Genomic DNA, 13,069 nt, shown 5'->3' with positions numbered 1-13,069 from the left:
GCCAAGTCCTTCATTAAACCATGCTTTTAAGTACCACATCTACACATTTTTTAAACACCTCCAGGAATTGATTCCACCACCTCCCTGGGCAGCCTGTTCCAATGCTTCACCACCCTTTCAGTGAATTTTTTTTTTCCTAATATCCAGTCTAAACCTTCCCTGATACAGCTTGAGGCTGTTTCCTCTTGTCCTGTTGCTTGATATCTGGGAGAGGAAGACCTACTCCCACCTGCCTACAACCTCCTTTCACGGAGTTGCAGGGAGCAATAAGGTCCTCCTTGAGTCTCCTCTCCAGACTAAACAACACCAGTTCCCTCAGCTGCTCCTCATAAGACTTGTGCTCCAGACCTTTCATTCATCATCTTACTCTGTGTCAGCCCTCTTCATCAGAATGAATTTTACTCCAGATGAAATGACTGTCCGATGATGGAGGGACACTGTGATTGTTACAGATCTGTTTCTGCAGAAAATCAGAAGGAAATGATGGTTTTTTAAGTAGAACACCTATTAGGATCCCCACTCCCTTTTCAGTTACTTAAGCTTTCAGTAGTTTCAAGTGTCACTCAGGGAAATGATGATTTTAAATGATGCATGACTTGGAAGTAATGCCTTCTGGTCTCTTAGCTGTAAGTCTGATCCTATGTCTTCATGGGTGTTAAAGCACTGTTCTAATTATTTGCCTAACGAGCTCTTTCAGCAAGCTGAAATTTTCTTTGCAGAATGCAGTCACACCTGGGGTTCACTAAAATCACTCATCCCTTTCCATTCAGGCTCTTTACCATGGCAGTTCTCCTGCAAATGAAATTTTAAAAATCAAATGTTATTGAAGGTCATGTTGCAATAAAACTGGTGTGAGTCATGAAAGTGATTCCATAAATGTGTGAGAGCAATTAGGTGCATTTCTGCTAAGCCATACTGCTAGAAATTCTTTGCCATGTAGATGCTTGGTTCTGACCTATACATTTGCTGTAGCATCAAAGCAGGCAAGGAAGCACCCCTTTTCTGTAAGGGCATGTCTGCACTATAGGTCATGCTGTGCAGAGATTTTAAAGCTACCTTTAAATCTAGCTAGTTGGGCTATCTGTGTAGGTGACTGTGCAATTCAGAGCAGACTACAGAACCCTTTGAAGAACTGGGTCAAGAGAGTTCCCTCCTTCCCCAGTGATGCTGTTATCTGTACCTGAGGTAGCTTGAAACAGTAACAGTCACACGCAGATGCGATCAAGTGGATGACAGCAAAAGTAAAAATAATCCGCGTAAGAACAACAGGTGGCATGTGAAAACTTCTCGGTCTGAGATCCGAAGGCACGAAATACACTTACCCGTCACCTGTACATTATGCATGGTAGAGATTTACCATACCCTAAAGCTGCATAAGTTGCAAAAATCATTTACATGTAAGTAACTAAACAACCAGTGCAGTTTTTATTTGGCGATGTACTCTCTCATCTAAATAGATAGAACGCAGCTTACCTCTGTGGGTCTTTCATTGCAAATCTAGAATCAAGTGTATTTAGTATTTTGATATGAAGTTCTGTGTACCTAAATTTGATAAGCAACATAAGCAAATAGTTAAAATACAAGTAATTGGTTGAAATCAGAGATTTTAACCTATTTTCCTGTCTTGAAGTTCTGGTATTTTGTAAGATCACATTGCTAATGCATCCGAAAGTTTAAGATGTCCTTGTGAAATCCTGTGTTTCAGAATCTACTGTCCCCTCTACTGTTGTGAGCCATGAATACTCTACACACCCTGTGCAAGGTGATTTTGTAGGGTGCCCTCCTTCATATGAGTCATACTGCCTCCATGGTGGAGTGTGCAACTATGTTTCTGATCTACAAGACTATGCCTGCAAGTAAGTGCAGAAATTTGCATTGTCTGCGCTGGTGAACGGTATCCTTAGGGCCCATCTGAGTGCAGACAGTGAAGTGTTTGTCCACATATTATCTGTTCATCACTCATGTTAGCGCAATTATCATTAGACTCAGCTCTTTTCTGTAAGTTTCTGAAAGGGGTCACTCCATTCACCCCAACTGCAAATAATAATAGGATTGGGTTCGTTCCCTGAGCACTACGTTCTTTGCTTTGGAAATGTAAGATGAGTTGTTAAATGGCTTTATGAAAGAGGTGCTTGCTGTCTCTCCTGTACATACCGTGCTGACTTGTACCTCCCTGTTGGCCTTGCTGTTCATGTGTAGCACTCACCGGGATGGAAGAGGACACCTCTGTCTTGTCTTCTCTTATGGTGACCAGGTAGAAGTCTGGTGTCAGCATCTTCCCTTACAGTTTGAAGAGTCTTGGTCCCAACATTGTGGTCCTCCTAAAGACAGGGAGACATGAAACCTCAAAACCAAGACCTCCTTCCTCCCGTTGATATTTTTGTGAAGCCTAATTCCTCATTCCCCAAATGCAGTTACCGATAAAAGCAAACAGAATCTCATATCTCCAGAAGTCAGCCTTGGCCTGGTCTATGTGACAGCCTAGTCCCATGGGGTAATAATTTCTTCAAAACCATCAGTGCTGGAGTTTGTGTAACTTGTTTATATTTGAATCTGTGTTCTATGTTTCTTCAAATTCAAACATGAAAGTGTTTACCATGGGACAAATCCAATGCCCGCCTTCTCCTCTCGGGTCTCACCTGGTACATGAGGACCTGTGCAGGGGATGGATGCTGTTCTGTAGTGGGCAAATCTCCCTCTGTGTCTGAGTAACTCAGATGGTCCTGGTACAACCCTGGAGTGAGGAGAGCAAGCTTTGTGCTGAAGCGTTCCTTTGACCCACCATTCCCCCAGATCCTTGTACTGCATGCAGGAACCTCTGTACGAGATTCAGGCCATTCCTGCAAGCACTGTCAAATCCTAGGCTTTCTAATTATTAAATAGAGTGTTCTCCCCTGCCTACAGACCTCTGTACCTACAGGAATATGAAAAGAATGTCTCTTATGTGCATACATGGAAATGAAGTGGATGCTCTGTGCCATGGATTTCTTAAGTTCAGCAAAACCCTTGGGCAAAGCCATTACAGGAGATGGACTCATGGTCATCTCCGGTATTTGTTATGAATTTTTAATGTAAATTTTAGAGGCATTGAAAACTATCTTTTTTTTCACCTCATTGAGTTTCTCCTATTGAAACTGAAGAGCCTACAACTGCAGAACTTTCAGATTGGATCGCATCTTTTTTTCTTTTATTTGTTAGGTGCTAGTGCATAATAAGAATCCAAATGTATGTATTCTTCAGTTCTGGAAGTGGAAGCCATTTGACAGATTAAGGAGCAACCATGCTTAGCCATGTTCTTGGGGGCCAGGGTTTGTTTGTGCCAATTTCTCACATTGATGAACTCTCACTAGATGGCAGCATTTATTCATGTAGGCTCTAATATATTAAATACCGAAAGGAAGTAATGGAAAAATGTTATCTAGCAAAAATCACCTAACAAACGTGACTTGTATTTTAGTTAATAAAAGCTTTTACACTAGGAAGTAGATCTTTTAGTTTGTTTGGAATTTGTTGTGATCTTACACTGAAAAATTAGCCTTTTTCTGCCTTTCAACATATATGCATTCTAATTTGTGACAGAATGAGAGTGCCAGACTTAATAGTGAATGCTGATATAACATTTTCAGGACATTAGGTAAAAGCTGCTTCAGGTCAAATCCTCCTTCTTTTGACTTAGGAAAACTAGACCAATAAGAATTGGGAGAAGGATTTGAGCCTACATTGCTGAGAGACTGTTTTGAACTGAGTAGACTTTTCATTTTTTACATTTATTATTATTTCCTTTTTTATGTCTCTTGCCTCGGACAGTAAAGCTAGGCTGAGATTCTTTGATGTATTACTTGCTTTCTAGGAATTTTGATTTGAGGGTTTCATACCCTGGTAAGATATTTCTGCGTTGGGTTTTACAGTGGTAAAAATGAACAAATAAACAAAAACTCTGTACAGAAGAAGCTTGTATTAAAACTAAGTTATGAAGATCTTTCTAATCCACACAATTTTTTTTAAACACTTTCATTCATCTTTTATATTAAACTAAGGATTCAGGTTAAAATTTGATTCCCTTAATCAAATAATTCTGAAAATAAAAGTAAGTCTTATATTGCATATTTCAAAGAAAGGAAAGCTTGCTGCTGGAAACAGTTACATGGAAAATCTAACGGAAACACTAATCACACAGCAGGATTTTAGAGAAAATTATTTTTTCTATTCTTTACCTGCTGGAAGCTGGAAATTATAACATCTCTGTATAATTCTATAGCTGACTCAGTAGCTTTACAGTAAAAAAAGTCTTTTAGTATTGAATTCTACAGGTTCTGACAGCCATTCCTTTAAGGTCATTTTGTCTTCATATCTAAATTCAACCAGATATTTCTGTAGTGGGTGCCAGTGGTAAATCAGTATGCAAGGCGGCTGAAATGATGATCTGGGTTTTTTCCGCTGCCACCAATTACAAAGCGTGCTCCCTTCCTTTTGGCAGCTGTGTGACGGGATATGTCGGGGAGCGGTGCCAGTTCAGCGATCTGGAGTGGTGGGAGCAGCAGCATGCCGAACGGGTGAAGATACGGAATATCACCATCGCCGTGTGTGTAGCAGTGCTGGTCCTCCTGCTTCTGCTGGGGTTCCTAGCTGCCTACTGCCACAGGTAGTGCTTCCAAACATGTGCTGTGAACATATGGCACAGGGACCAAGGCGTTGCTCACTTTCAGAGAGGGCTTATAGCGAAGAATGTGAGCTGTTCCTCACCTTGTGGAAATTGCTTTATTATCCTTGCTACTCTTGCTCTTCAGTAATTGCATCTACGAACAATTCAGAAAGTTCTGGCAGTACTCACATCGGTGTTAATGAGTGATATGTGTTGGGGGGAAGAATAGATCTTCTTAGGTTTGAAGAAGAGCTATAATTTGCATTGACGAGAGAGTTCAGGAGCATGCTATTTGCTTCTTCCTTGGTTTTCCTTAAAAGTTCTAGATGTCTAAAACTGTCATGTTAGGGTTTGGCTCCTCTTTGCTAGCTATCCCATTAGTTTGCTTTTGCTTCCCTTTCAGCGTGGAATGGCACCTGAAAGCTTCCTTACCATAGAGAAAAGCAGCGTACTAACCTTCCAACAGCAAACCTCCACAGTGACCTCCAGCAACGAATGTGAAAGAAGTTTTCCTGGCAGTAGGAAGAGTAAAATCAGGGATGGGAGCCTAAGGCACATCTGTTGTAAAAATACTGCCTGGCATTTTCCATGGCTGTAATGGATTGTGCAGGTCTGGGATTCTTCTCATGGCAAAAAGAATGCCTACAGTCACTATTTAAGAACCCAGTCTGATGTGAAATTAAATGTCATCGATGTCTCTTGGACTGGAAAGTATTCAGCATTTAATAAGTTAGAGTCTTTTGGCCATGACCTTGGCAGATAACTGTTCTCACAGGCTCTTGTCTAAATGCATAGTTATATCTAAAAGCAAACAAACAAAAAGCCAGACAGCAGCAAATCAAAAGTCTCCTGCTGCATGTTGACCTGTACTCTGTGTGCAGAGGGTTTGTTTGTGGTTTAGGTTAATTTTAAAATTAGACTTTCCTAGGCATAAAAAGTTAAGCTGCAGAAGAAGTTAACCATGGAAGCTAATATTTTTCATTCTTATTTAATGGTTCCTAGCATATTTAGTCCATAAAAGTAGTGAAGCAGCCACATTTCTTATTTTCTATTAACTAATGGTAGAAGTCCAGAATTAAAGCTAAGCACAGCCTGACTTGTTCTCATGACCTGGGATTCAGAAGCTAATCAGTGGAATGATACATACAGAATAGACAAATTGTGACATTCTTGTATTTCCCATATATGTCACATAAGCTATCATGAAAAAATAGCCAGAATACGGCTGGGTTTAAGGTGTGAAGATATTCAACCTCTTCCCTTCCTCTCTCTCCTGTCATTTCTCCCTGATTTACCTTTCTTGCCAAATGCTTTTGATCAATAGAACTATTTACCTCAACAACAAGTTTTCAATTACATGCTTGATTGAATTTGTACCACAGCTATTACTGGCATAACTAGATCAAAATGAAACCACTGACCTAAAATCCCTATTTAACTGGAGTTTGGAAACCAGTATTTGGGTTGAAATTGCTATACTGCTTTTTCATGTAATCTGCTGTATTTTGAACTGTACCAGTTATGTCTGTAGTAGTCTGTTCCTTTCTCTGTAAAATGGAGACGCCTATATCCTTTTAATTAGAGCAAATTAAGATGGAGATCTACACCTGCCAATCTGAAAAATGTGTGAACTGTAGGCCAAGAATACCAAAGTATTGTGTTGGTTTGTTCAATGGCTGTAGTCTGCTGAAGAGCATTGTGTTATTAATGTTAGGTTTATGTAGTCCGACTGTATAGTATGCCAAATTTCCTATCTTCCTTGGGGAGGAAAGAAAAAACTCTTTCCCACCTACAAAAAAATCTAAAGCACAGCTTTAACACCTCGAATCCCTCCACCACAATTGGCCAAGGCTATGCAAAAATCAGCAGTAGGACTGGGATTAGGATTGAGAAATTTTTGGCCTCTTGGCCATGCTCAGTCAACTAGGTCTCACTGCCTGGTCTGCCTGTGCGGAGTCACACGCAAAGACCCCTGTGCCCACCGAGTCCATCCGGCATCTGTTACTCTGCATGCTGTAAAGTAAGATGTAGAATTTGTGACCCTTTTGAGCAGGGTGTCCCGCTGAGGACCATGCCTGCATCTGAGTGGGGTCTGTGCAATGGGTTTGTAACTTGAATTTTGAGTAACTTCAGTTTTGTCAGCGCTATGAGCTGCAGTGCAGAATGGGCACATCCAGGTGACAAAACATGAACAGCGGCCTTGCCACAGTGTCAGGAAAAGTCAAAATGGACTAATTTACCTTATTTCTCAGCATTCTGCTCTGTGGATATACCCTCAGATCTGACACCTATTTGATTTTGTATTAGCAGTCCTAGTCTTATCCTCTAATGAAGACAATTTTTTTATATATTATTTTTTATTTTTGTAATGGTTGAATACACAGGAACATGTTATAGAGAATCTGGGGAGAAAATCCATGGTGGAGACAGGTCTGTCTTGTTTCTAGCAAAAAGCAAATTTTATTTATATCCAATTTTCATGAATGGAGCAATGTATAATTATGGTAGATGTATTTTCCCAGTTAGTATATGAATGCAATGTAAATAGAAAAGGAAAATTCCTGTTTTCTTTGGCACATGTCTATTAAATTTCATTTTAAAATAGATCAAGTAAAAGGATGTTACAACTTGAGAATTCCAGAATTTGAAGAGTGTAATATTAATTTCATTAGCTGATGTCTAGGAAGAGAAAAAACATGTATGTAAAGTCAGTAAAGATGTACTAATTCGTATCTCCAGCAGTGTCAATGAACTCTTTTTCTTATGACCGTGTTTTCTATGTGGGGGCTTATATGGGCTTTTAATACTGCCTCATTGGTGGTTGCTGTTTAACTGCAAAAATAACAGATTTTGAATTTTTGGAACTAGCCACTTAGAGCTGATTTATTTGTATTCTTTTCCAACTCCAGGTTGTACTCTTGGCTTTTTTGTCCTCTTGAGCTAATTCTGTTAGTCATGCTTTTTCCTGGAAATACCTTAGTTCCAAGCTTTTTGAGGCTTTCAGTCTGTTTATTTCATAGTAATTTTGGAAACGGTTGTTTTTCCTGAATTATTCAGGTGAATACAGAAGCAACTTTAATAACTCTAAGTATAAATGGTGTATGAAAATATGGTCAGATTTTTATTTCTCAGCTTCACCCACAAACACTGTTTCTAGTGTTGGCTGAAACCTAAATCTTGGTAAGAGGAATGAATGTATTATAAATAGAATAACATAAGGAAATGGAAGGGGGTAGTTAAAATTATGAGGCCTATTGTTTTTTTTCTAATGAATTACCCTTCACAGATGACACATTAGAACAAACATTTGTTCACTCCTTACTGAATTTTTCGGACAAGCTGTTTTAACCACAGTGCAGTAATTGACAGCAATGCGCCCTTTCAAACCAATGAAAGAAAACAAAATATACGTCCCTTATCTAAATGCCTATAGAATAATGTGTGAAAGGAAGTAGCATCTGTTCCTCCCAAAGAAAACTAATTTGTTTAATCTTTTGTTCTGTTGCAGAAGTCAGAACTTGTATAAGAAGAATCTCTATGCAGAAGCGATAAGGGATGACAGCAGCCACACTGACGAGAACGTGACACCTACTAGCAACAAATCTCAGGTAACTATATTGACGTGGAGTGGGGAGAGAAACAGGAAGGATCAAAGTGTGTTAGGGATCCACTTGAGATTATCCATCAAATAATTCACATCTTAAACATATTAAATAACTGCTAGAGTCATCAAGTGCTTTGCTGTGAACCCTAGTTCATCTTACCTCATTGTTATCCCTCAAAGTTCACAGCTGCCGGGATGTATTGCAACCATTAGCCTGTGTTATTGTTAGCTTTGAACACAACAGTTGGGGAACTGTGTTCTAAATTAAGGAAATGGCAATGTGATGACATGGCATATCACAGAGTTATTTTCACAGGAAAGTATGCCCTCCATAAGAAAGGCTTCTTGGAAGCCAAGTATTCTGTGTGCTACATGAGATGTTGAACTTTATTTTGGGGTTTGATGAAATTAAATGTCTTTGTATTAGAGGCTGCTGCCCTGTAAAGAAAAACCAGGATGTTATCGAGAATTTGGGAGGGAATATGTAATACCAGTTCTACACTGGTGTAGGTAGAAATGCCATCATGATCTGGTTGTACTAGCCTGTTTCTGTTGTCATTTTTAGACTTGTATCAGAGAATTGGACTCCATAGGATCTGATCTAAAGACCTGATTCTCACTGGCATTAAAATGACATTACACTGTTGGGTGATTGCAATTGAAACTTGAAGTTAGCAAAAGTGACATAAATGGCATCTGTGGATACTTTTGTGCACAGTCCGAGACTCCTTTCTCAGAATGGCATGACTAAGCCTGAGAGCTAAGCAGCACACGCTTCAAAACAAGCACAGTTATGCCAGTGGAAAAGACTACTGGAAGAGTTTGTACTTGTATGGCATTGGTGATAAACTCTAGCAAAGCACCTACCTTTATAATGGGGTAACTACACATGTACTTCTCTGGTGCAGGTATTACTGCAAAATTTTCAAGCCTTTTGCACCCAACTGTAGCTGGAAAGGTGCAAGAACTGTCTGCATAGTATTCAGGGTCACAACGGCATTTGACTTTAAGTGGCCTGAAGTTTGACTTTGCTCCAGATCTTTGAGTCCAGAAAGAGATGAGTTTGTTCTACTTGAGAATCTCTTTGAGGGATCGAATATCATGGAATATTTATAGTGCAAATCCAAGGATTTTTAATCAGCCTGAAGAAGGCCTCACAAATGGTTTAGATTGAGTATCTGGCAGGATTTGTGAGTGGGTAGCCACTGAAATGTGCTATCAAACATATGTTGGGAGTACCGAATTCGCTTAACCCTGGTTACGACATACTGTTCCTTAGCTGGTCAACTGCATACTCTTGTGGACCTTTTATTACCAGCACTTTGTTCCTCCAGCTACTGGACAGCAAATGTGCTGAATCATGGCAATGCCATCATTTGTTCACAGCAGACACAAAACCCACAGCTTGCAAAATATCTGAGGCTGGGAAAATCAGAAACATTTGTTGAGACTGAGAACAGCTCGTTGCCTGGGAGCAGTGCTCTAGCAGGCCTGCAGCTCATCGGCTCTGTCCCCACCTGCTGTTGTCCCCACAGTTAATGCTAGTGGTCAATGACATTTTTGCTGAATATAGGAGTAATTAGGCAGCTAAGCAATGGACTGAATCAACAAAAATAAATCCAACCTACTCATCTATTACACATTCATGTTAAATTTCGCCGTGCATTCTTGCACTGGGAGACATCAAAAAAGTTGAAGTAATTTATTGCAAATGGCTTGTTGCATGCTGGAAGAGGAAGTCACTGACCCTTTGCTAATTATTGCTGCTTACACAGCATACACACATAATTACTGTTAATGGATTCCTGTGGTTTCATGCATGTGATAATCTCTGTGCTGATGTAGCCATTGAAGGTTAAATTCAGTGGGGCTTCATGCATGCCTGCATTCAGGTGTAGAATTGCCAAAAAGCAGGAGGAAGATGTCCATCTCTACTGTTCACTTAAAGTGGGTCATTGAGGAGCTTTATGTAAAAAAAGAGACTATACTACAATGGAGACAGAAAGCTCTATAGCTCCTCAACTCTTAAGATACTGACATAGGTTTTTGGGGGCCACTGATTACACAACATTAATAATACTAATGAAGGACTTTGTATGGAGACTGGATGATGTGTATGCATTAAATGTAAAGAGCTCATGAAACTCACACCTTTTGTAGCCCGCAGTGCTACTGCTTATTTATAAGGCTGGGAAGAGGGAGTGCAAAGACTTTCCTTTTCTTGCCAACCTAGGTAATGTAGAAGACAATTAGTTTTTATGCTATCACATGTATCAATGCTAGATATCATGATACTGCAAGTGTATCTATAAATTGTCCAAATGTCATTCATTTTCCCTTCTGTTCTACCAGGTGAGGCTATGTTTAGCTGAGGACATGCCTGGGTATTTTTTCACATTCTTATTAAGAGGTCTATAAACCAGGCTAGATTTGTTCTAGGGATATGTAAGCCTTGGTAAACTTCTGCACATGCCTGGATTTTGATGCTGTTCTGAGACTTTTCATCCAGCAAGCGTTCTGCTTTGTGCAGGCAAAGATATTTTGCAGAACTGTGTGTAGCTGAATCTCCTCCTGGGGGGTCTGTCACATGTGGGTTAGCAGCTGTAAGTCTGCAGATTTTATGTAAATTAACTGATGCCTAAATAGTTACACCTGCTACATCTGTGATCTATCCACATAAATCCACCAATTATCCACCTGGACCAATGAATCTGTCAGGCCTTCTGTTGGAATATCTTATTTACAGACTTCTTCCTTTCTTCCCTGTCTCTACTCTTTAAACATTCGCCCCTTGACTGAATTTCCCTCTGCACCATTTCAACACTGTTTCATATACCCCTGGTTTTTCTTTTGTCCCCTGGTCTCTTCAGCACGTTCCCCCAGAGGGTCCCATCTTCTGCTTCCAAGGTGTCACTTCCACTGTCATCATGGAATGATGGAACTGCACCCCTTGAGTGGTGCTGAGAGCCAGAAAATGGAGGCTTGCTTCCTTCCCTGTGTCTGATAGGGTTTCCTGCTGTCTGTTTGTGGGTCTTTTCAACATTTTAAAAGTGGCCCTCATTATTATGGAGGGGGTTGATTTTCATGAACTTTTGTTCTTGCATCTGGAAAGGGCTGATCTGCAAGGCAGGAGAACGGGCAGTTTTTTACTAGACTGGGACTGCACACTTTTCAAAGAAAGGTGGGGCTGTCATCAGCTCAAATGTTTAATTACCTGCAGGGGAAGGGTCATCCCAGAAGCCAGGATGACCTTTTCCCCCCTGCTGTGGTTGGACTGCGGCCTTTCTAGTTTGCCTCTTGGGTTTCAGAAAATCAGTTCATTTTTATATTAATTTGGGCTCTGTATGTTTTGTGCATATTGTATGTATTTGCAGTTTGTGGTTGTTAAGGAGTGTAACAGTTCTCTGGAGACTAAAGTGGTTGATCTAATTGAGTGTGAGACAGCAGATCCTCATCCTGCCTGTCCTTCAGAATACGGTGAGTAGGATTTCCTTCCTTATTAGATCTCTCCTCACCATGGTACCAGCAGGAGCAGTGGCTGATAAAGGAGACAGGGAAATCAAAATTGTATTTCTGGCCTGTTTAAAGCTGCTGTGCACAACAGAAGCCATGCTTGTATTGCTGTGAAGAGACGGTTCAGTCCTTCGCTTTGCAGATTGTTCATAAGAAATTGCACTACAACGGTGCTTTTACACTCAGAAGCCAGATGCTTCTTGTGATAGTAATAATATTGCATTTACGTAGAACTTCACAGGTTTGTTTCATAGCAAATGAAGTTATGCCCATCATACTGATGGGGAATGTATATCCATGGAACGATACACTTTAACAGTCCTCATCCATTCAGGCAGGATTACTGAAATGGTGTAAGGAGGCCAGGTCTTCCCAGTGTATTGGGCCCGGCTGAGCCCCACAGCAGCCCTCCCAGCACTGTGCTGGTGTTGGTAGCTGGAAATGTGGTGACAACACACCAGTGCTCTGACCACTGCTGAGCAGCGCTGCAGCATCAAGGCTGGCTCTCCAACACGCCCCTCGCCTCTCCAGTAGGGTGGGGGTGGGCAAGATCTTGGGAGGGGACACAGCCAGGACAGCTGACCCAAACTGACCAAAGGGACATTCCATACCGTATGATGCCTGCTCAGATGTAAAAGCTAAGGGAAAGGAAGAGGAAGGGGGGGGGGCATTTATTATTTATGGTGCTTGTCTTCTGGAGCAACTGCTACACATACCAAAGCCCTGCTTCCTGGGAAGTGGCTGAACATTGCCTGCTGATGGGAAGTCGAGAAAAACATCTTTTGTTTTCCTTTGCTTCCACATGGGCGGCTTTTGCTATTGTGTCATTAAACTGCCTTTATCTTGACCCACAAGTGATTTTTTTTCCATCTTGGTCCCCACCCCATCCTGCACTGCCATTTTGCTGAAGAGAGGAGTGTTATAGCGGCTTGGTGGGCATCTAGCATCCAGCCAAGGTCAACCCGCTGCACCCAGAAAACTTTTGCCTTGTGGCAGCAACTGCAGTTCTGCTTTTTGTGTTAAACAAGGTGTATGACTGCTTGGGGCATGTTTGGTGCTTAAACAAAGGTGAGATGAGTGAAGGAGATGTGCTTCTCATTCCTGGTGCAAGGGCAGCAGGCAGCACAGAAGCACACAACAGGCTTCCATGGCCCCCAGGTTACCAGCTGGACCCCTCCAAGTTTGAAGAAATGCTGCCTTATAGATGGCAACTGAACCTCCTAATTGCTCAGACAGTGAGAACTGATGGAGAAAGACTGGTATCCTTAACCATTTGTCTTATTTATCATATATAGCTCCTAACTACAGAA

General features: G+C 41.0%; 1 protein-coding gene and 1 long non-coding RNA gene across 2 annotated transcripts in view; both read left to right on the top strand.

Annotated features, from left to right (window-relative positions):
• Positions 1-13,069, top strand: part of LOC129783887 (uncharacterized) — a 177,995-nt gene that overhangs the window by 132,444 nt on the left and 32,482 nt on the right. The gene's annotated exons all lie outside the window — the stretch shown is intronic.
• Positions 1-13,069, top strand: part of EGF (epidermal growth factor) — a 60,850-nt gene that overhangs the window by 46,717 nt on the left and 1,064 nt on the right. The window contains exons 21-24 of the mRNA XM_005238074.3: positions 1,706-1,856; positions 4,478-4,642; positions 8,151-8,250; positions 11,621-11,723. Coding sequence (XP_005238131.2) covers positions 1,706-1,856; positions 4,478-4,642; positions 8,151-8,250; positions 11,621-11,723 — 519 coding nt within the window. The remainder of the gene's footprint in view (positions 1-1,705; positions 1,857-4,477; positions 4,643-8,150; positions 8,251-11,620; positions 11,724-13,069) is intronic.

The sequence above is a fragment of the Falco peregrinus genome, chromosome 2 (genome assembly GCF_023634155.1).
Source record: "Falco peregrinus isolate bFalPer1 chromosome 2, bFalPer1.pri, whole genome shotgun sequence".
NCBI lineage: Eukaryota > Metazoa > Chordata > Aves > Falconiformes > Falconidae > Falco > Falco peregrinus.
This window is presented reverse-complemented; position numbering and strand designations above follow the sequence as displayed.